General features: G+C 41.8%; 2 protein-coding genes across 2 annotated transcripts in view; one reads left to right on the top strand and one right to left on the bottom strand.

Moving 5' to 3' along the window:
• Window positions 1-8934: 8934 nt before the first annotated feature.
• LOC306920195 (uncharacterized protein) lies at window positions 8935-16946 on the top strand. Its single transcript, XM_079496861.1, has 4 exons — window positions 8935-9248; window positions 10680-10769; window positions 11764-11917; window positions 14683-16946. Exons 2-4 carry the CDS (start codon window positions 10705-10707, stop codon window positions 15130-15132), a joined length of 669 nt encoding a protein of 222 aa, XP_079352987.1. The 5' UTR covers window positions 8935-9248; window positions 10680-10704; the 3' UTR covers window positions 15133-16946.
• A 4988-nt stretch (window positions 16947-21934) lies between these two features.
• Window positions 21935-23802, bottom strand: part of dbndd1 (dysbindin domain containing 1) — a gene marked incomplete at its 5' end in the record, with an annotated part of 55331 nt that continues 53463 nt past the window's right edge. The window contains one exon of the mRNA XM_079496865.1: window positions 21935-22607. Coding sequence (XP_079352991.1) covers window positions 22462-22607 — 146 coding nt within the window. The 3' untranslated portion in view covers window positions 21935-22461. The remainder of the gene's footprint in view (window positions 22608-23802) is intronic.

A 23802-nucleotide genomic window follows, 5' to 3' on the forward strand; every position in this document is an offset into this window, starting at 1 on the left:
ATGCCACTTAAAGTAATATCACTACCCTGATCCTTACTAGTCCACACTGTGTCAATATTCACCACATACAGTATGTTTTCACTAACTTGTAATTATTCACAATTCAGTGATTGTCTCTCTGTCTGCCTTGGCACACCTGAACTTCCATGCGCGGCCAAAGGAGTGTGTGGGGGGAGGGACAAAAAACATTATTCAGCAGCTTAATTTGATCAGTGTTTTTATAATTGTGATAAGCCTATACACCTATTTAACCACATGAACCCTATTCTGGGCATGTCATCATAGGCGAACATTCAGCAAAACTAGATGTACGAGCATTACGATGTGAGCTTGTAGATCTGCAATTTTTGGGGCGAGGTCATATGGACCCTTGAAAGATCCGACGCATATGATGTCACTGTAAAGGCTCATTCATAGTCTGGATTTTCGGTGGTGAGGTGACCACCGAACTACCGAACATGACGTCACGAGCCGCGGTGAAAAGCAAACCACCGCCACCGCCCCAGCCCTTCTCTCACCACCGGAGCGGTGGTCACCTCACCACCGGAGCGGTGGTCACCTCACCACCGGAGCGGTGGTCACCTCACCACTGAAAATCCAGACTATGAATACACTGACACCACGCTAGACAGGAACGCCCAAAAACGTCACATCCGGTTTTAGCCTGGGGTAAGAATTTTCTATGGCTGCCAATGCAACTTGGTCCAATCCTTAATCACATACGGACAAACATCTACTGCATGCCGATGCTATCTAACTTGCGGAGGTAGCGTGCCTTGTCCACGGGCAACAGATCTTTCAACGTATGGCATTGCAAATACGTTTGATAATCGCTACTCTGCTCAATATTGTTTTGAAAATGCCGCAAATTGCATTTCAGTGAACAAGCGCAAATCACAACTTCCCCCGGTTGTGGGTGGAGTCACAGTTTGAGGCGCTGTTTATGCGCCGTGGTGTCAGTGTATGAGCCTTAACCCTACAGACTGCAGCCACCATCTTCAATACACTGCACTATAGACAAACAAATAATTACAAAGAAGAAAAACAACACAAAAAGTGTTGTAACCTGCCGTTTTTTTCTTCTTTCTAATTATTTGTTCTGCCCCCAAAAATGTGTTTGTTGTCATGATTTGTCATGACTCGAGTTGGCTTTGTATGATGCTTAAAAGGTCTTTAAATAAATACTTTTTGAAATGTCTATGAGGAAAATGCATTGGGAATTATTTCCTGGGCCTGTCGTCGTTGTGAAAGGGGGCGGGACTGCGACGCTCTATCTATGACCGTGCAGAATTCGCAGCACGAGTTATGTGTGTCAGCTATTCATGGGTGTCTTTGCCTCACACACACACAATACATGCTTGGTATTAAAAACTTGACCTACTTTCCAAGACATTAGCAAATTGATTTTAAGCATAATACAGTTTTACACTGAGGAATATGTAAAGCAGTGTTTATCTACCTTTTTTGGGGCCAGTGCCCAATATCTAGGTCCCTTAGTAATGGGACACTGCCACAAATACTGTATGTGAGATCACGCTATTTGGTATCGGCTAACACAGAAATGGTGGTATCGGGATCGGATTGGGAGCGATAAAAGTGTATCGGGACATCCCTAGCTGTCATGGCCCTTGGCGTTACCATGGTAACATGTTACCAGCCCTGTCAGACTCCCAGGTCCCGACAGTCTGCAGTTTTGATTGATTGATTGAAAAATGTATTAACAGTTTGCAGAATTACAGTACAGTTCAAGCACAAACTCAATACAAAGGCTGTTAACTGTGAGTGGACGACCCAATTAAGCATTACACTTGTTTCCAATAGGGTCCACCATGTTCAATTCATCAAAAACATTTAGAGACGTACAAATAGACACTTCTATATAGACAAAGGACAGAACAGGAATTCATCATAAAGGAGGTAAAAAAGGGAAAAGAAACATGAGGGAAAAAAGGGGTGGGCGGTGGGGGGGATTCACATTCAGCTCCGTTAATTTGTTTGTTTTCCTTGGAGGAGCTGCGTTGGGTCCCCAAGTCGGCTCCGTGTACCTTGAGTTGGCTGTGTGGCCGTGACCGTTCTGCAGTGTTCATTTGAAACAGTGTTGATTTCGTCGACTAAAACTAAGACGAAAAATGTTCGTCGACTACCTTTCTTCACTGACAAAAACTAAATTGAAACTAAATGGAAACTAAGCTATGATGTCTAAAACTAAGACTAAATATACTGACAATTTCGTCAACGGATACAAACTAGACTAAAATGTTAGGAAGGGACTAGTGGACAAGAGATCCAGTAAGTCATTTTACACTTGCTTTGCATGCTGAAAATAGCTGATCTGCAAGCTCACAACGCGTCGCGCTGCGACACGTTGTGAGCTTGTAGATCGGCTATTTTCAGCAAGTGTAAAATTAGGCCTTTCGACGGCATCAAGGCCCACCAAAATACATTTTAGTCGACTAAATCAACTGTAGATTTAGTCGACTAAAATCTCATGACATTTAGTCGACTAAATGGTATGGTATGGCTCCCCCATATCTTGCAAGCATGATTGAACCCTACAAACCCTCCCGCGCACTCAGATCAGCCAACGCAGGAAAGTACCCTCACTAAAAACGCCGGGACAACGCTCCACACGTCCCAAACTCTTCTCCCTTCTGGCCCCAAAACTGTGGAATGCACTCCCCATTGCAATCAGAACTGCAGCATCACTCCCAATCTTCCGCCGTAGTCTGAAGACCCACCTTTTCAGACTCCATCATGGCCCATAGCACTTATCCTACCCCCTTAGATAGCACTTTTTAGACTTAGATAGCATTTTGAAACAGACATGACATTGTGCTGTCATGTAGACAGCACAATAATTGCATTGTATGTAGTCATAGCACATCATAGTACATATGTATAGCATAGTATAGTATATATGTATAGTTAATATGTATAGTGTCATTATTGTCTCCACCAGGCCGAAGGCATGGGGAGAGAGTATGTTTTGCACTCCGTCCGTGTGTCCGTCCGTCCGTGTGTGTGTCCGTCCGTCCTTCCTTCCGTCCGTCTGTGTACAGCTAATCTCCGGCACCGTTAACCCGGTCGATGCCAAACTTTGCACACACACTCCCTGGATGCCAACGATGAACCTCTGCCCCGCATTTTCCAGAACGGCCTGTTATAGCGCCACCATGAGGCAGCTTTTCACATTTTTACCTAAAACTGCACCGATCTGCGTGAAACGTTGCATGCACACTAAGGCTGCAACAACGAATCGATTAAATCGATAAAAATCGATAATTAAATTCGTTGCCAACGAATTTGATTATCGATTTAATCGCGGGTGTTTTCCAACATTAGAATCTAACGTAAAGCTGCTTTCTTTTTACCGTTCAGTAATGGCACTAGGCTGAACGATCAATATGCAACGGGTCGGTATAAACAACACGAGATTGTCTTGAACGTGACGCGAGCGCTCCGCATCTACCCCTCTCTCTCTCTCCCAACTTCAGTCTCCCACACACACACAGAGAGAGAGAGGTCAAGTGGCTCTGTGGCTGCGATGAGCTCCGCAAAAACAGCTGATCTGTGAGCTCATCAACGTCATCAACAGGTTGCAAAATGCCCCAAACAGGTCCCAAAACATGGTATTTGTGAGCACCGCCACTGTCCATATTTTTTGTCGTATGACCAAAAATGCTCCCCAAAGTCTGAATCTGTGAGCTGCTTGCAGGCAGGCTACGGAGCACTAGCAGTGTAGCTCGTTAGCTCCTCAAATTTGTTCCACCTGTGTTACTCAGCAGCGCATTGAAGTGGGCACAGGGCAAAAGCAGAAAGTTTTGCTCCTAGAGAACATGCTAATATGGCTGCTAAATAAGAACGGTTTCCTCTATCAGCTAGCATGCTGGTGTGTGTGTTTCACACAGACTGTATGACAGTGGTTCTCATAGTGGGAGTTTCAGCTAAATTATAGATAGTTAGCAAGTAAACCATGTGGACCCTAAAGGGTCTGTAACAGAGAGTGCAAAATTGACAATAGAAATAAAATAATAATAAATTGGGGTCCCAGAGATAGAAATGGAAAGAATATACATGGTCAACATTACAGATTACAGTATCATTACAAGTACAAGGAATGGATAAAAAAAGGGTATTCATTTTTATTGTCTTTATTGTTAGTTACAACATGCCTACAATGACTTGAAGCTAAATTTTAAAGGTAATTGCAAAAAGGTGCCATAATCCGATTCATCAATTCATCGTTTAAATAATCGCCCGATGAATCGATTATGAAAATAATCGTTAGTTGCAGCCCTAGTGTATCCTTCATGACTCCTTTGCGGACGTGTTTTCATGGGAAGGTGTGACGTATAAATTCCCCTCCTCCACACCACTGTGATCCAGCTGTGTGACACGTCACAGGTAATCGCCGTCGCTTCAAAATGACACTGACAAGTGTCACAAGGACAATTCATTAAAGCGAAACACGTGCAATTCCTCCATCCTCGCCTCCCCTCCTTCACTCGTTTAGCCGAACGGAGGACACGAGGATGGAAGTTTGTGTATTGGGATTGGGCTATGGCAGTGGTTTTCAACCATTTTCATATCAAGGCCCATTATTTATTTGGCATTTGAGCCACGGACCACCATTATGACATTTAGCCTAGCAGAACCAAAAATTACTCTTGAGAGTAATTTGGTTACCAACTCTCCATCATTTAACTGGGGACCACCTGGAATCCCTTCATGGACCACTGGTGGTCCCCGGACCACTGGTTGAAAACCACTGGGCTACGGGAAGGTCAGCTGATTTCAGTGAGTGACTAGTGAAGATGCGTGCTCGCAGCAGGTGAAGAAGGCACGACCCACATGGACCCATACTGAATTCTGTCACCTCTGTGCTTGTATTGTATTCTGCTGTGTGTGGATCTAAAAACTCAAAACTAGCCGTCATCGTTAGCCTCGTTAGCCTGGTAGCCCTCTTATAAAATGCTAGAACCACTTTCAACCTAATTTATTTTCTTACCAAAAGATCTTTAAAAAAAAAAGCCAAAAACATTCAGCTTTAAAGTAGTGTTGTGGATATTTGTGATGAAACAGTGCTGCCGTGTATGTAACCAAACCTTTTTGCCATACGGTGAGATCTCGCCAAAGCCAGAATACCTCATGATATAACAGTGCAAAACTCACGTTTTCGTTTTTTTAATCTTCTGATGCTAAGCTTTAACGGGTTACACAGTCTATACATGAACAGGCTGACGTTAGCAGTGGTGGACAAAGTATACTCAAGTACATACTCAAGTATTCAAAAGTACAAATTAAGAAGTAAGTTTAGTTTTTTTTTTATATCAATCCATTGCTGTATTGAAATTGAAAAAATAACAGATGTGCAAGCTCACAACGCGGTACACAGCATTTAATTTGTATTCCTAGAAAGTAAAAAGTAAAACATGTTTATATTTGAAATATCAAAACAAGTGCTCGGAAAATGTACATTAAGTACATTATTCAAGTAAATGCACTTAGTTACTGTCCACCACTGGACGTTAGAATCTTCATGATTGCAGCGCTCTAGTTCTTTAGCTTTAAACTTTCAAAATGTTTTGTCAAAAAAGGTCTTGTCAAGGGAATCAGGTTGGCACTGAGACACTAGCAAAGTGGTCTGTAATACCTGCCGTGATGACCCTGAATAATATGTCTTTTCACTAAATCATTCACTTCCACATTTCACACCATACTGTAGATGGTCATATTACACAGACGCCACATTAGGCACTGGATTGTACGTCAATGTCGCCACCATATTGGTTCGGGCAACTTGGCCAAAACTCTACAAAACATTTTAAAATGGTTCAAATAGCCAATATACAAGCTCACAACATGTCGATGTAGATTTTCACTATTTTAAAATGTTTTTGAAAATACAAAGAAATACCTAAAAGGTTTAGGCATAACGGTTAGATGGGGCCCCATTAACATACACATACATATTAGCGTAATGTAGCCTATTTACAAAACAATTTCAAGAAAAATGAAATTACACCAATCAAAACATATAGACCAATTAACAGCAAACTATGTTTAGGTTTCTGTGTTCATGCTGTTGCAGTTAATTTCCATATGTTGGCAGCGTCACACAATGTTTCACCATCTGTGACACAATCCAGGACATGAAATGCTTGTATAATCCAGACAAGAACAAATGCCTAACGTATGCTTCAATGTATGACGGCACTGATCTACAATAGGTATTTTTGGTGTGACACCGTCTTATGACAAAGTATACATTGAGTTTTGGTCTTCACTAATGCTCGCTATATGGGACAGTATTATTTCTGTCTACATGCTGTGTGTCTCAGAGGTGGACTGTGGATCGTTCAAACATTTGCCTACCACTGATCATCATCTGTGGTGATTTCACGATATTGTTGCTGGCAGTGGTGGAAAGTAACTAAGTACTGTACAATTTTGACTTCTACTCCACTACGTCTCAGAGTCAAATATCGTTACTCCACTACAATTACTTGAAAACTTTAGTTAATACTTTCTTACAAAACATACATTAATCACTTCTGCCCTATATTCTTTTTGGAAATAGCCGATCTACAAGCTTGTAGATTTGATATTTATACTGCATAATGAGTACTTTTACTTTTGGTACTTTAAGTATATTTTGATGACAATACTTTTGTACTAAATAAAAGTTTAACATCAGAAATGTACTTGTAACAAAGTATTTCCACATTGTGAGTTGAAGGGGAATTTCTCCCTAAACCTTTTTTACAAAAGTAAGTTGATAATTATGTATATTGACCAAAAAAAAAATATTAAAAAAAAAATAAAGATATAGGGGAGCTGAAGCTGCAGCTGGAGATGAAGCTGGGGCTGGAGGGGTCTAACACTAGAACTCCTATTCAATCGCGCAATTGGTTTTTGTTTTTTGTTTACATCTGTTCTAGATGATGTGACAGCAACACTCCATGCATTGTTGACACTGCACTCTTCCTGGTCTACGTGAGCTGACGTTAGACCCCTCCAGGAGCAGCTCCAGCCCCAGCCCCAGCTCCACTATATCTTTATTTATTTTTTTAATATGTTTTTGGGTCAATATACATAATTATCAATTTACTTTTGTAAAAAAAAAGGTTTAGGGAGAAATTCCCCTTTAAGTAAAAAAAATGTCAGTACTTAAATAAACAAATATCAGTATCGGCCAAGAATTTCCATATCGGTGCATCCCCTTGCATTATGTTATGATAAATATGAAATGTTTCATAATTAATTATAAACATGGAATATTTACCATTTGAGTACATATAGCATCAGTGGAATGCAGATCGGTAGGCTATGTACTCAAACGGTACATTTAAGGACCATTAATTGAACTCAAGTTAAATTATTTTTGCCTTGAAATTCACAAATAAATGTTGCCTTTCATAATATATGATATTTTGGGGGATAGTTTTGCTTTTCCTTTGAGGACATTGCAGGCCGGATTACCATGATCCATGGGATTGCCATTCGGCAATCACTTGTGGCGTCCATCATTTTCTGTCCTCACTTTTTATCCTCAATATGTACATTGCTCAGCCAATCAAATCACCGCTATGGAGTGCTCAGCCAATCAAATCATCGCTATGGGGTACACAAAAACACACAAAGCTGGGAAAAGGAGGGGCGAGCGCCCCTCAAAAATCACTGAGAATCACTGCTCTATATTCTGACCCTAAACCAAAACAATTCACTTACCACTAGAAACAGCTTTAGTCCTCTCTTGTGTTTTAGCAACAGTCTTTGGACAGCTCATCCCATACTGATGAATCTACAGGAATAATAGACCATTCCACATGGAAAACCCTCTCCCATTTCTCTTTGTTTCAAACATAAACTATATAGATAATGTGTTATTGAGTGTGAAACCTAATCAATTTGGCTATTTTATGGGTATTGTTATTTCTATTCATGTTGTTATTCTGGTTATTTTATTGTAAAGACGTGCTGCTCTTGTAATGTTGGCTGTACATCAAAGTGAAATAAAAATACAGCATTGTCATTTTGATACAAACTTTGTGGAATGTGTTGCTGCTTTAATATATGATTGTGTATTGTTGTGGGGGGGAAAACATACAGTAGGCCTAGCTCTGGTCCATTGCTCTTATGATGCAACGCATTAGAGCTATGGACCAGAGCTACAGTAGGCCTACAGTCCAGGTGAAGCTGATGAGAAATATGTTCATGTGTGGAATATCAAACACCAGCTCGTTTCTCTTGAATGTGAAGCTTTGTGAGCTTGTAGATCATCTATTTTCACGTTTTGACGTAGTAATGGTCTTATATTTATCTTTCATTTTAGAGGTATTATAAAGTCCCTTGTAGCTTAAGAAATGTGCAGATGTATGTTGGTTTGTTTACTGTTTATTAAGAAAACAATGTTATGTTGTTCATCTGGGGACCAGACCCCTGGGTAATCCTCCACATGGCATGCACTGTAGTGTTAACACACCACTTGTTAATACAGTGTTCAATGAAACAAACCTATATTTCCTACGTATGCAACATGTCCATGTCCATGATGAACTATGATGAATTCCTGTTCTGTTCTTTGTCTATATAGAAGTGTCTATTTGTACGTCTCTAAATGTTTTGATGAATTGAACATGGTGGACCCTATTGTAATTTAAACAAGTGTAATGCTTAATTGGGTCGTCCACTCACAGTTAACAGCCTTTGTATTGAGTTTGTGCTTGAAATGTACTGTAATTCTGCAAACTGTTAATAAATATTTCAATCAATCAATCAATCCATTGTAGACACACATGGGCCACATTAAGTGAATGTGGGGGCCGCCAGTTGCCCATGCGTGTATGTATTGCATAGCCTACTCCGGGGCAGTAGGTGGCACCATGGTTGCAACTTTTCCATACAGTTTATCGCATATATAAACTCAAAGAAAGAAGAAGAATAAACAGCTCTCCAGTCTCCATTTTCATTCCCCCACACACACAGCAGCAGGCAGCACCATTTTACACACAAACACACGCAACGATAGCTCACTGTTAGAATTATTATTCACTCATTTACACAGTTTACGTGCATACACGACGACTCTGTAGCAAGAAAACGACGAGAAGAGAACAAACCAAACAACGAGAAGACGAACCGAAGGCTCAACGCAAACCGCACGCCACGAACGAACAACAAGTAGCTACCCGGCTAATGCTAACACTAGCGCTGCTGGCTGTTGTGCTTTAAACGGTTTTGTTATTGTGAGTATGATGATAACTGTCGTTATTAACCGTGTGTTTACATTTAAACGATGCAAGTGTTAACTTTTACAATGGATTGACACCGGTGCGGTCTTTAAAGGTAGATTTAAAGGCATAATAAATAATGGCTGACTGTATGGAGGGCTAACTCACTCCACCCATCATGAGAATCAGTATGCTAGATGGTTGGTGTCATTACTTAGCTTGAGATGACTGTTCCAATGTGGTAGTTGATCACACTACTAATCTTTACATTTCATTATGTCAAATGTCAACAAATAGAAAGGAACTGATACGGCTGGTTTATATTGACCATATCAAATCTCAAATCTGTCGTGAATTTTACCAAATCAATGACTACGTGAGGGATATTGATAATGATCAATAGGAGGTAGCCAGGTTATTTTAAGTAGGTCTACCGTTTTCTTTTTTGTCAGGTGAAACCTGACTTTTTCACCCAACTTGAGTATTTTTGGACATTAAGTTACTTTATAGATTCTCTGCAATACTGCTATTGATGCTTTCGCAAATTGTCAGAATAATGAGATAAATAATAATTACTAATGTCTACTAACAAGAACGGGAATGTAAGAGCTTTTCATGAATAACGAAAGTCTTTAAAATCAGGCTAAGACATTATGTTTATTTGTTATATCAGTATCACCTTGATTTAATATTGTATTAACAGTTTGAAGAATTAAAAAAAAAGCACAAGACAATAATGGAAGACAAGATACAAAATCCCAGATGATGTAATATACCGGTATCGTAGCATATTATATGATAAATAAATACAAATACAAAAATGGTAAACTAATGTCTGGCACAGTAAGAGTATAAAATGGTAGTGCAACATCAACTGAATCATTCATGATACATAATCCTTAATTGCTATGAATGACATTATCATTATTTGGTATGGGAATGGTATAGAATGGCATGCTCACCAATACCAGTATTTCAGGTGGTATCGCCAGTCGGGATAACTCGGAAGAGTACTTACTACTTAACAACAGCTTGAGTTTTCCTGAAACTGAATCTTCCGTCAGAGGTGTTACTAATGACACTAGTTAAGGAAGGTTTTGTTACATTAGTGTTAACTTGGCAACATGCACGACCATGACTGTTTGATCTGAATAGAACACAACTTCATTAGGTGCCACTGGCAACGTGTGAACTAAAGGAATGAACATTACACTGCTGTCATGCCAGTGTGGTTGCCGTGAAGTCTACATCAGTGGGTCCTAATCCTTTTACCTTGAGACCCAAACTCTGGACCCAAACTAGTGAAAATGGCAGAGCTACAAGCTTTCGGACAATATCCAGCTAATTAAAAATGAATCTATGAATTACTTAATGACTTTAAATATAGGATGGTTTCTGTGTTGCTAACGTCATCTTTTCCCCTGCTTGTGTTGCATTTTCCTCTAGGAGTCTGCCACTGACCGAAGCTAAAATGAGTGCCACCTCTTCTCAAAAAGTCGTGCTGAAAAGCACCACCAAGGTTTCCCTGAACGAGCGGTGAGGCGCTGCACCCTGTCAGCAACAATTATTGATCCAGATGTGAGGGGAGGGGCCAGTCGTTGGTTCTGAAGGCTCTGGCGCTGCCTTGCTGCGGAGAACTGGACCCGACATGGATGTGTTTCTGCCCATGCCTCTTATGTGTGCACTGCCCTGCGCGGAATGTCTGGCCACTCTGGTGTTGCTAGTTTGAATATAATGCTTGTTTTGGTCAAACATCCTGTGTGAGCAGTGCACACATGATGTCATGAAAAAAAAAAGGTTAAAAGGTGATGTTTGGTAAACACACCAGTCCCGAAGAGGGGGCACAAATTGCCCCTTTGCAAATGCCTTGGCACATGCATTCCATTGCATAAACGGGGCATAATAATGCTCTTGAAATACGAGAGGAAAAGAGTGCCTCCAGATCCAATGAGCAGGTGCTTCTTTAAGAGTGCCAATCTGAAATCACAGGTTCAGCATGTCTCTCTGTCTCTACCCTCATCTCACTCTCCTCTACTGGACGTCTCTTCCAGAGACCCACTCGGCACCCAGTCCTAGCTTGGACGTGACCCACAGGCGCCCCCCACCTCTTTCACTCAACAATGCCCCTGTGTCGCACGGTCCGGGCTGTAAGTGGCTGGGAGGCCAAAACCAAGCCACCTCTTGCCCGGGACAGCCTGCCCTGCCAGCTGAGCAGGGCGATGGGTTTGTCTGTAAGTGGCTGAAATCACTCTCCTGTCCTCTGCCTCTCTCTCTCTCAATCTTTCCTACAATCTGTTCTTTCTTTTTGTTATTTGACAAAATGTGCTGAATTACTGCTCAAAAAGGCATTTGGGATTGTCTATGCATTGAGAGGGAAAACGTAGCGACGAGGTGCCAACAAGGTGGGCCATAAGTCTTGCATTGACACAGCGAGCCTCCAACATCCATGGTAAGCCAAGTGACTTGATTTGGAAACCCCTCCCTCCTCCTCCTTCCTTCTCTCTCTCTCCCCCCTCCTTCCACCCTGAAGCTTCACTAACATGCTGAAGAACAAGACTCCAGTGACAGCGGTGAGTGTCAGAGCCACCATGCAGCAGCAGCACATGGCCAGCGCACGCAACAGACGTCTGGCCCAGCAGATGGAGAACAGGCCCAGCGTGCAGGCAGCACTGCACCACAAGCAGGTCAGCAGCTGAATTCCAATTCCCAAAAAGCCACTCGCTATGTATGCCACGCTATGAGTGAGCCCATTTGATACTATTCGGAGACCCGAATCTACAATGTACAATCCTGTGTGTAACTGAGTGTACAAATGGAATCAAACTGCACCCGTATTAATGTGTCAACCCCATAGCTCAATGTCCCCAATCCCAAATGTACATGAGATGGTAGGGGTACCAGATCTAAACATCTCATGACAAGCTTGTAGATCTGCTATTTTTTTAAATATTTTTTTGGGGGTGGAAATACCCCCAATCCCCATTGATGTTGCGACGGTGTGATATTCAGCTTAAAAGTTAAGACCACTTTCATGTAATGTTTAAGGCTGCAACAACGAATCGATTAAATCGATAAAAATCGATAATTCAATTCGTTGCCAACGAATTGAATTATCGATTTAATCGCGGGTGTTTTCCAACATTAAAATCTAACGTAAAGCTGCTTTCTTTTTACCATTCAGTAATGGCACTATAGGCTGAACGATCAATGTGCAACGGGTCGGTATAAACAACACGAGATTGTCTTGAACGTGACCTGAGCGCTCCGCATCTACCCCTCTCTCTCTCTCCCAACTTCAGTCTCCCACACACACACAGAGAGAGAGAGAGAGAGAGAGAGAGCGTCAAGTGGCTCTGTGGCTGCGATGAGCTCCGCAAAAACAGCTGATCTGTGAGCTCATCAACGTCATCAACAGGTTGCAAAATGCCCCAAACAGGTCCCAAAACATGGTATTTGTGAGCACCGCCACTGTCCATATTTTTTGTCGTATGACCAAAAATGCTCCCCAAAGTCTGAATCTGTGAGCTGCTTGCAGGCAGTCTACGGAGCACTAGCAGTGTAGCTCGTTAGCTCCTCAAATTTGTTCCACCTGTGTTACTCAGCAGCGCATTGAAGTGGGCACAGGGCAAAAGCAGAACGTTTTGCTTAACAATGATCAGTTGTTCAGTGCTGTTTAACTTTGGCAATAAGTGATACTAGAGCCTAGAGAACATGCTAATATGGCTGCTAAATAAGAACGGTTTCCTCTATCAGCTAGCATGCTGGTGTGTGTGTGTGTGTGTGTGTGTGTGTGTGTGTGTGTGTGTCCACACAGACTGTAGGACAGTGGTTCTCATAGTGGGAGTTTCAGCTAAATTATAGATAGTTAGCAAGTAAACCATGTGGACCCTAAAGGGTCTGTAACAGAGTGCAAAAATGGAACCAAATGGACTCTCAAAATTGACATTGATTTTACAATAGAAATAAAATAATAATAAATTGGGGTCCCAGAGATAGAAATGGAAAGAATATACACGGTCAACATTACAGATTACAAGTACAAAAGTAGGCATGTTGTAAAGTTAGTTACAACATGCCTACAATAACTTGAAGCAAAATTTTAAAGGTAATTGCAAAAAGGTGCCATAATCCGATTCATCGATTCATCGTTTAAATAATCGCCCGATGAATCGATTATGAAAATAATCGTTAGTTGCAGCCCTAATGCACACTCCCTAGAGGCCAAGGACAAACCTTTGACCTGCATTTTCCGCATCTGCCTTTTATAGCGCCACCAGGAGGCCGACTTTTGTAAAACACATCTTTTGATGTTACTCCTCCAGATTCTGTCCAAAAATCTCACAAATCGTTACACAGCATCTCTATGGTCATGTGCTCAATTCGGATCTGTCCGATATTTCATATTCCATCCTAATTGGCTATAATTGGCTTTCACAGTTTGCAAGATTGCCCCGTTTTGAACAAAAGCCTCAAATCATGAACGCAGCATGCAATTTACGTGAAAACTTTCACACATTTTCTTACTAGGCTGAGGAATATATCCCACCCTTTTCACATTGGCCTGTTCTAGCGCCACCAACAGGTTGATTTTTGCAAAACACATTTTTGGAACAAAATGCCTCAAATCATCCAATTGCCATCAAAGGCAAACATGTTTATATTACTCCTAAACATTTTGCCAAACATCTCACACAGTCCTATCCTCCTGGTGGAGACCTGTGCCCAGAAGGGCACTTTTTCTAGTTGTGCCTGTTTTGGGCATGTCATTATTGTTAAACAAACTTACCTTATCTTCTTTATAAATAAACAAGAAAATAAGTAGCCTCAGTAAATATATATTGATTTTATTTATTTACCTTTTTTGTATAAATTAAGCATTCACATTAAATTGCCATTTGCAATGGGGTTTGAATCTTGTAATAAACGTGATATCGCTTATCTACTTCAACCATTAATTGGAGCGGCAATTTAACAGCTGCAAGCCACAACATTGGTATTTTGGAACACCAAACTGCTGCAATGTAATTACAGTCTCAGCTGCTCTGACAACAGGATGGATGAGAAATATCCTGCACAACCAAAACAGCTTTATCGTGATAGTCAGTCTGCCATCCAGCCAGCCAGTAGCCTAATGCCTTTCACCATTCTACTATAGGCACTAGGCAGTGTACTGGCTGCTGCCAACTCAGAGAGAGAGAGAGTGAAATATAGAGAACTAGATTAGTAATCCCATATATATTTGGGGGCTCAGTTACATCACTTCAACAATGTCTGCCCTAAAACCATGTCTGTTGATTGTTGCCCCTGGACATATTAAGATGCATATGTTGGCCTAATACATGACTGATTTGGGTTATTCAAGGATATTTGGTTTTTGCCTCTTTACCCTCTGGCTCTGCTAGTCACTATCCATTAATATACTGCATTAAGGCTGTATCTTGTATTACAGAGAATTACGCCCAATGCAAGCCACCTCAACCACACCCTCGATGTCTCGGTGAGAGCACCTGACCTCAGGAACCCAAAGAAGAATAAAGGAAAAGTCGTTCGTAAGAGATCCCCCAACTGCTCATTGCTCATGAACTTCACACCAGGGAAAATCTGGTCGTATTTGCACGACGTTGCCAACCAGCAGTATCAACAAACAGAAATTGGGTGTCGTAAAAAAAAGGCAGACCCTGTGGAATCTAAGTACAGGCCTGACATTCTTATTCACCCTTCTTTGTATCTTGCCCCAACGGAGAGCCCGCATCAGAGTACACAATTTCCACAGATTCCTTTCAAAGCTTGGCTGAAGAATGTGGAAAGGAAAAGTGGAATGTCCCATGCCCTCTCCCAAAGGCCCAAGTCAGACACAGCAGGAAGTCCTTCCAGACACCCGGGGGAAATCCAGGTCTAGGTCTGCATCTCCACTTTCTTCCCCACAGAAGTCGATCATGTCACCAACGAAGCATCACTACTACAGTCCTTCACAACCAAAGGTCAACTTATGCCAGTCACCCTCCAGAATCCACAAGTTGCACACTGCTCAAAGGCAAAGTCATTGCAGTTCTTTTTACCAGTTCTAGGTCTGAAACTACACACTCATCTCTACAGAAGTTGACCACGTCACCAAGGAAGCATCACCACTGCAGTGACAGCCCCTCACAAACAAAGATCTACTCACGTCAGTCCACCACAGGGACTGGACGTTCTCTTGATCTCCACCTGCCACGACAGCAGCAGCAGCATCCGATACTCTCCCAAGAAGATTGACATGGAGTTTCAGAGAGTCTACCACAGATGTCTCTGCCTGGGAAAACCTGTTCCCTTGGGTCCTCTTTGCAGCGTGTGCACAATGCACATGGATGCCAATAGAGATATGTCAGCGCTTGCCTTGTCCCCTCACCGATCCCTTCTCAGGAAGCGCCACAGGGAACTGGACTCTGAAAGCCCCCACTCGAGCAAACGCTTCAGAGGCCGATGCGACGTAAACTCCCCCGGTTCTCACCGACACAGCCTGGGTACGTCGTCTTCCAGAAAAAGATTGATACACATGTACTGTAGCATGTAAAGCATGGTGATTTAGCGCTATAATTGTTTTCTGATGTTTTTTGTTTGGAGGAAGAAGAATGCTGTTGGACAAAGTTTCTATGCAGATTTCTCAAGTTAACAGTTACGCATTTTGCACTAGCAAACGCTTTTATCCAGAGCGACTTAAAACATTGTGTATCGACTAATTACAGGTTCTTGATGTGACAAAAAATGTGCCTTTTCCCCCCACAATCACTTCAATTTCACTAGTGTATCCCAGAATCCCACTATCCTGTATGACTTCTCTCTCGGTAGATTGGTTTCCCGAGTCCCAACCTGAAAATGTACTTTTCTTTTTTTACTTAAGAGCTGGAAAGATGGGGAGACCCCTGTTACTGAACAAGGGGAAAATTTGAATATTTCCAAAATTATTATGTGTCAAAACTGTTCCTGTGTCTGGGGAGGAAGGGAATAATAAATGGGAGCTATTTAACACTCACAGCGAAATAAATTAAGAATATCACTTACACAACCTTTAACCCATTTAGACCTGACGTCGAAATTTAAAAATAATCTTCTAAATCCTCTATATCAGTGGTGTCAAGGACCCCAAAAATGATATGTAATTGGCCTCCGACCCCCATCTGAAAATAATGTTGTTCCAGGGACCCCCCAGAAGCAAAGATTTGAGTTAAAAACGTTCGTTCTGAAAAAATATATATTCCAAATTTGCTGCACACAAAAATAGCAGACCTACAAGCTCGTAGCTATGAGCTTGTAGATCTGCTGTTTTTCAATAGCTAAATTCTAACATAATGTTTAAAACACCAAAAGAGGTTCCCGCCCAAAATGGGTTAAATAATTAAGGCGTTTTACGACTATATATAAGAATAATAGAAGTCAGCGCACTAACTTTTCAAGAAGCTCCCAGTCAAGGCTTTATTAGATTCATGTTGTTTATTTTTTGACACATTAAGCCTTGACTGGGAGCTGAAAAGTTAGTGTGCGGAGTGCAGACTTCCATTCTTTATTTTATTCCACTGTTGGTCCTGCCGTTCAGCTGGATGTGCCAGTTTTTCTTTTTTTCCTATAGTTAACGGCTATAGTAGTTTGTTAAATAATTAAAGCTTCATTCAGCTACTGTATGTTTATGTTGCCTGTGTTTATAGGCCTATATAAAATAAAAAACATTTTGTTTGTTTTGCTTTGCCTTCTTGCAGCAGTCTTATGTATTGTTATTATTATCTTGTAAATTAACCCATTTAGACCTGAGGACGATTCTACAAAATGTCTTCTAAATCCTGACAGTTTTCTGAAAAACCAATGTTTCTGTGCCAGTGGTGCTCAACCGTTTTCATGTCAAGGACCCCCAGAATTATCTGTATTTGGCCGCTGACCCCCATCTGAAATGATGTGTTCCAGGCCCCCCCCCCCCCCCCCCCAGAAGCAAAGATATGAGTTAAAAACATTCACTGTGAAAGCATTATATTCAAAGATTTGCGCCACATTTTCACGATTTTTCGCGCTATGAGCTTGTAGATCTGCTATTTTTCAATATCTAAAGTATAACATAATGCTTAAAACACCAAAAGGGGTTCCCGCCCAAAATGTTGAGTACCAAAGTGAGTGAGACAAAATCTTTTTATCCATCGTCTGTCTTTAATGGCACGGCTCTGCAGGTGCACAGCCGGAGCTGGACCCATCAGCACCCACATTTCTTGGGCATACTGACAATGGGACAGAAGTACCTACTGTACACTACATTTTTCACGCATTTTATTAAGGATGAAAGGACTGGTCCCTTTATTGTATTTGTCTGTTTTCTTCTCCTTCCGCCAAAAATAGCACTTAACTGTGCAGTCGGTTTTCGTGAAACTTGCCAATATGGTAGAGTGCTATGTCAGGAAAATAAGAAAAAGGCTGCACACTCGTAGCCACGATTCTGTATATTTATTGACAAGACATATCGACCTAGGAGGTCTTCTTCAGGGAATTCCCACCTCACCAACACTGGTGTGTGCCCTTTCCTGTTTTGTCTACCAGCCTGCTTAGACATGAAGCCCACAATTGGCTCAATTGAAAAATGTTAACTTTGAACAGGCATAGCTCATGAACCGTTTGACCGGTAGCAATACAACTTTAATACACATATGAACAAATGTGGTATTAGGACCTATGATGACCTGTGACATTTAGATCTCGCACCATTTTGAACTACAGAAAAACCGTTAAATAGAATCTACTGGGATTGTTTGGCACAATTTGCTTTCTAAACACACTTTGGACCAATAGGCTGATCTAAAAACTCAGTATATGAGAAGTTTGCCCCTAATACATACATGCAGAGTCAGTCACATGTTCATGAAACTTTATATGGTAGACTGGTAGAGGGTCATGCCAAATGGCACTGAAACCAGTCTTACTCCAATTTCACAAAGGGGGGGCATAGCGCCACCCTTATGTGTAGTGCCTACACTACACAAACCGATGGTATATATGCCATCAGATCTGATAACATCAAAGGATTTAGATTATAAGAAAGTGTTTGTTGGTGTTATGAATTATGTGGCTGGACCCTGGCATAAACAGGACATAATGGTGAAGCCACTACAGGAGATGTGTGAGTATGTGTGTGCACGTTCATGTGTGTGTCTTTTACATAGCTCTGCCAAAACTAATTGTGCTTTCAAAGGAGCCAAGGTTATGTTAGTCCATTAGCTACTAAATGATGGCATATAAATGTCATGTCAGTCATTGTGTGCTAAATAGCCTACCAGGGAAATTAAAATCGCATATTTAATAGTATTTGCCCCAAGATGATTAACCCCTGGTGTGTTTAACTTTTAACAAAAGTGTTCTACGTGATGAAATTATAAAGATATAGGCTAGTGCCTACATCAGTGTTTATAGTGTTTACAATGTAGCCTATCATACAAAAATGCCTTGTACCGTATACATTCTGCTGAGATAGTCCGAGGCGTGGAGTGGGACATTTGGTATATACTAGTGTTCTTTTTGTATTGGTCTACACACAATATTGTCTATACATTATTCATGAATCCACCTGCTGACCACTAGTTGTCAGCCTTGAGCAGTTAGTTTTATAGGGAGTTATACAGAAATGTAGTCCTCTAGGTGGTCGTTGTTGATAGATAAATCATTGACAGGGTAATTTATCTATCAACAATGACCACCTAGCCATACATTATCTGGCTTAGTACACTGCTACTTAATACATTAATTAAATCAATCAAGCATTCAACCAAGCCATGCAATGAACTGTAATCCATGGGCCTAGTGTATGAAATATAAAATTGTTGCAAAAAGTTTGTTCCGAGAAATTTGCATAATTAGGTAATTTATGGCCTATACACGTTCAGAACCGAGTCGTGTGTGCAATTACTGCGGGATATTTAGTTTTTGTAAAGGTGGTTATAGGTAATTGAATATGCTAATAGAGAATAAACCTTTCTCTAGTTAATGTGTGCAAACAGATCTCCCTTGACATTTGCAAAACATTGTGTGAGCCAGGCTGGCTTTTACACAGTGATGATAGATATAGTAGTATGGTGCAGGTTGTTGTCTCCACCAGGCCGAAGGCATGGGGAGAGAGTATGTTTTGCACTCCGTCCGTGTGTGTGTGTCCGTCCGTGTGTGTGTCCGTCCGTGTGTGTGTCCTTCCGTCCGTCCGTTACCAGCTAATCTCCGGCACCGTTAACCCGGTCGATGCCAAACTTTGCACACACGCTCCCTGGATGCCAACGATGAACCTCTGCCCCACATTTTCCAGAACGGCCTGTTATAGCGCCACCATGAGGCAGCTTTTCACATGTTTTACCTAAAACTGCACCGATCTGCGTGAAACGTTGCATGCACACTCCCTAGAGGCCAAGGACAAACCGTTGACCTGCATTTTCCGCATCTGCCTTTTATAGCGCCACCAGGAGGCCGACTTTTGTAAAACACATTTTTTGATATTACTCCTCCAGATTCTGTCCAAAAATCTCAAATCGTTACACACTATCTCTATGGTCATGTGCTCAAGTCGGATCTGTCCGATATTTCATATTCCATCCTAATTGGCTATAATTAGCTTTCACAGTTTGCAAGATTGCCCCGTTTTGAACAAAAGCCTCAAATCATGAACGCAGCATGCAATTTACGTGAAATCTTTCACACATTTTCTTACTAGGCTGAGGAATATATCCCACCCTTTTCACATTGGCCTGTTATAGCGCCACCAACAGGTTGATTTTTGCAAAACACATTTTTGGAACAAAATGCCTAAAAAACATGTTTATATTAATCCTAAACATTTTGCCAAACATCTCACACAGTCCTATCCTCCTGGTGGAGACCTGTGCCCAGAAGGGCACTTTTTCTAGTATAGATATGTTCTAGTTACGTTCTTAGCTTACGCATGTTTCTTGATAAATGCAGTTTATATATGTGATGTATTCCCATACTTTTGTTCTTGCCTAATGTAAGTCGCTCTGGATTAAGAGCGTCTGCTAAATGCCTAAATTGTAAATTGTAAATGTGACTAAAACTAAATTAAAGCCATTCAAAAGACTATAATGACTAAAACTAAAATAGAAATGTGCTGCCCACTGATTTGAAATAACCTCGCATCACCAGGCTTTCCACCGCCGACGAACATTTGGGAATACTATTTTCTTCTATGCACAGCTTTGTGTGTATGACTATGTGTCTGTCGTGTCCGTTTAGCGCGGAATGTGCTCCGCTGATTGGCTGAGCACGGAATGTGATGTATGATGATGTATGATGATGAGCGCCCCTCACTTCACACACAAGTGTGATTTTTCTTTTTATCATGGAAGTTAACAAATTAGTCACACTTGAAGAAAACAAACTTTTTTCATCCTCACTTTACAAAAAAAAGTGTCTGCCATCTCAGTTTCATTGGATTTTGTGTACATGATCAAGAATATTATTGGCATTCTTTGTAAAGCTATATTAGCTGAAAATGAGATAAATGACGTAGGCTACTGTAATCAGCTATATTCTATATTCAGAAAACTGAGAAACATTATAATCGATGTACAGTGTTTGCAATTTAATTCAATTAAAAAAAAGAAAATGAACTGAATTAAAGCAGGATTTTAACTTTATTGGCACTTTGTTGTGTTTTGGCATTTTTGTAAGAATGTATTAAACTAATGATAGCGAAATTCCACTTCAACTACTTTTGAGTATGACACATTCATGAATTCAATCTACAGCATAGTCAATATGAGTGGAACATAGCCACATAAAACATACTTTGGATCACTTGTATTAGCAACAGCAATTGCAATAGATCTGGAAATAAACAGAGTTCTGTAGAAGGCAGATTTCTGGAAAGAATGTTTCTGAAGTTTTAATATAGTAGCAAATATGGCAGCTTTAAATCTCACTGCTACCTTTTGGGCCATATGTACCGTATACCAACGTGAGCCAATCATTCCAGAGGGCACCATATATCAAATTCAGTGCAAGGACTGCAATATTTTTCCAGGGCAATTGCAATAACAACACACTTTCTTTTTTCTAAGAATGGAAAAGGTGTGATGGAGAGTAGACATAGGATCAGGGTGGCCTCATTGAAACACAACCCAATTTTCCTGTGCAAGTTACCTTATAATAAAGGCAGCGCATGGTCTTACATAATGTATCCGAAAAATACATTGTGTGGTGGTCTCAGGCCTGGCCTTGAATTCAAAATAACACTTGACCGTTTGGTGTCTCGGGACTGTGAATTCAAATGAGCGACCTTTGCATGGGTGCTCTGCTCTGGCCATATGGAGGTCTCACTCTCCATGCTGCATCTTCCACGGATGTGGAGGTTGAGTTGACCTCATACCCTGTTTGTCATTTAAAAACAAAGCTTAAAATCCCCAAATTACCATAAGAACCCCTGCATGGAAAATGTGTGTGCGTGTGTGTGTGTGTGTGTGTGTGTGTGTGTGTGTGTGTGTGTGTGTGTGTGTGTGTGTGTGTGTGTGTGTGTGTGTGTGTGCGCGCGCGTGTATTTGGGTATATGAGCGAGAGAGTGTGCACTGCACAGCCATCTCAACATCGTTCAGTACAGAGCACAGCATCCAGAGTTCAATCTGAAATAGTCTATTCAACACCAAGTTACATCGTATGAGTGACCGATGGAGAAAGGATGGCCCTCATTGCGGTCTGCTCTCTACATCCACTCTGGCTGTGTCTTCTCTCTGTGTATGGCCTGGCTGTGTCTTCTCTCTGTGTATGGCCTGGCTGTGTCTTCTCTCTGTGTATGGCCTGGCTGTGTCTTCTCTCTGTGTATGGCCTGGCTGTGTCTTCTCTCTGTTGTGTCTTCTCTCTGTGTCTTCTCTCTGTGTCTTCTCTCTGTGTCTTCTCTCCGTGTCTTCTCTCCGTGTCTTCTCTCTGTGTCTTCTCTCTGTGTCTTCTCTCTGTGTCTTCTCTCCGTGTCTTCTCTCCGTGTCTTCTCTCTGTGTCTTCTCTCCGTGTCTTCTCTCTGTGTCTTCTCTCTGTGTCTTCTCTCCGTGTCTTCTCTCTGTGTCTTCTCTCCGTGTCTTCTCTCCGTGTCTTCTCTCCGTGTCTTCTCTCTGTGTCTACTCTCTGTATGGCCTGGCTGTGTCTTCTCTCTGTGTCTTCTCTCTCTGTATGGCCTGGCTGTGTCTTCTCTCTCCGTGCGTGGCCTGGCTGTGCGTGTCCCTGCTGGATCTCATGGCTGCTTGGGCTTCATTAAGGGCTCTGTGGTGTCCGAGTCGCTGTGGTGCTTCCTCTCTCGTGGGTGGTCAACCTTGCTGCAGCGCGTCCATGAGGGGGAGCGCATGTATCCCCCTCTGGGCAGCATATGCTGGTGGGGACCTGCAGGACCAGAAAAAAACAACGGCGGATGGGCAACAAATCCAAAAACATAATATTATACACCAAGTGTACAGTATTTGGAAACACAGTACATGTATACATTACAATCTTCATGTTGTCGTTTGCATACCATACACACTCACCCAAAGCGTGGCCAGTTTGACCACAGTGTACAGTTCTCACGTCACAGCAAAATGTTTTACTTTTAATTTAAGCAAATAGCCAAATACTGTTGCTTAACCCCTTCTGGTGTTAGCATTATGTTAGGCTTTAGCTATTGAAAAATAGCAGATCTACAAGCTCATAGCGCGCCACCGAGTGGCGCGCTACGAGCTTGTAGGTCTGCTATTTTTGAAAATTCGAAGAACGACTGACATAGAAACATAGCTTTTTCAGGAAACTGTCAGGATGTAGAAGACATTTTTAGAATCTGATCTCAGGTCAAAATGGGTTAACTCTTTGCTACAGTTTCTCCCGTTCAAATGGAAAACCATAGCACAACCTATTCAAACACTGAACATACAAGGACGTGAGGCTATACGGGGAGCCAGACTGAGCAAGTCCACCAAAGAACTCTTAGAGGAAGCAGAGAGAGAGCAAGCCACTGGCTCTGGCTAAGACGACGAGACAAGTCTTGGGGGGGGGACATCAAAATAAGTTGCGCTGCAGGGGGTGTCAGGGAGACGTCCCTGTTCACTGCCCCGCCACCAGGAGATGTTCTGGGTAAGGGGCGAAACATCCATGAATGGTGGTCCCCGGCTGATGACCCTGCAGCAAAACGTACCTTTTTGGTATGCGGGCAGGCTTATAGGCTTGGCTCAGGGAAGAGGACGCCCCTGCCATGCATAGTCCACCATGGCACAAAGAGAACCAGAAGACCATCCTTCTGTATGAAATAATACTGTACTGCCATTCACAGTGCAGGAAACAACTGCTTTCAGCCACTTTTTATCCATTTAAATAAACCACTTTACTTGGCATCCCTGTATAGTAGACAATCCCCCCTGCCCAGTCCAGGGTGGAGCCTAAGACTGCATTGACACATCTGAAGTAGGCCTAAACTTAGTTGATTGGTTAATTGGCACACACCTGACACCAGGGGCTTTAAAAAGTATGTCTGTGAGAGCCATGCTGGATAGTGAATAGGAGAAAGGAGAAATTCCACCATCATTGTTTGTCCATCATTTGTCCATAA

Source organism: Electrona antarctica (assembly GCF_951216825.1).
Source record: "Electrona antarctica genome assembly, chromosome: 3".
NCBI lineage: Eukaryota > Metazoa > Chordata > Actinopteri > Myctophiformes > Myctophidae > Electrona > Electrona antarctica.

Coding starts and splice junctions, on each gene's coding strand:
- LOC306920195 (XM_079496861.1), top strand. CDS start 10,705: ATGAGTGCCACCTCTTCTCAAAAAGTCGTGCTGAAAAGCACCACCAAG. Junction 10,770..11,763: donor AAGGTTTCCCTGAACGAGCG/GTGAGGCGCTGC, acceptor TCCACCCTGAAG/CTTCACTAACATGCTGAAGA. Junction 11,918..14,682: donor CAGCACTGCACCACAAGCAG/GTCAGCAGCTGA, acceptor CTTGTATTACAG/AGAATTACGCCCAATGCAAG.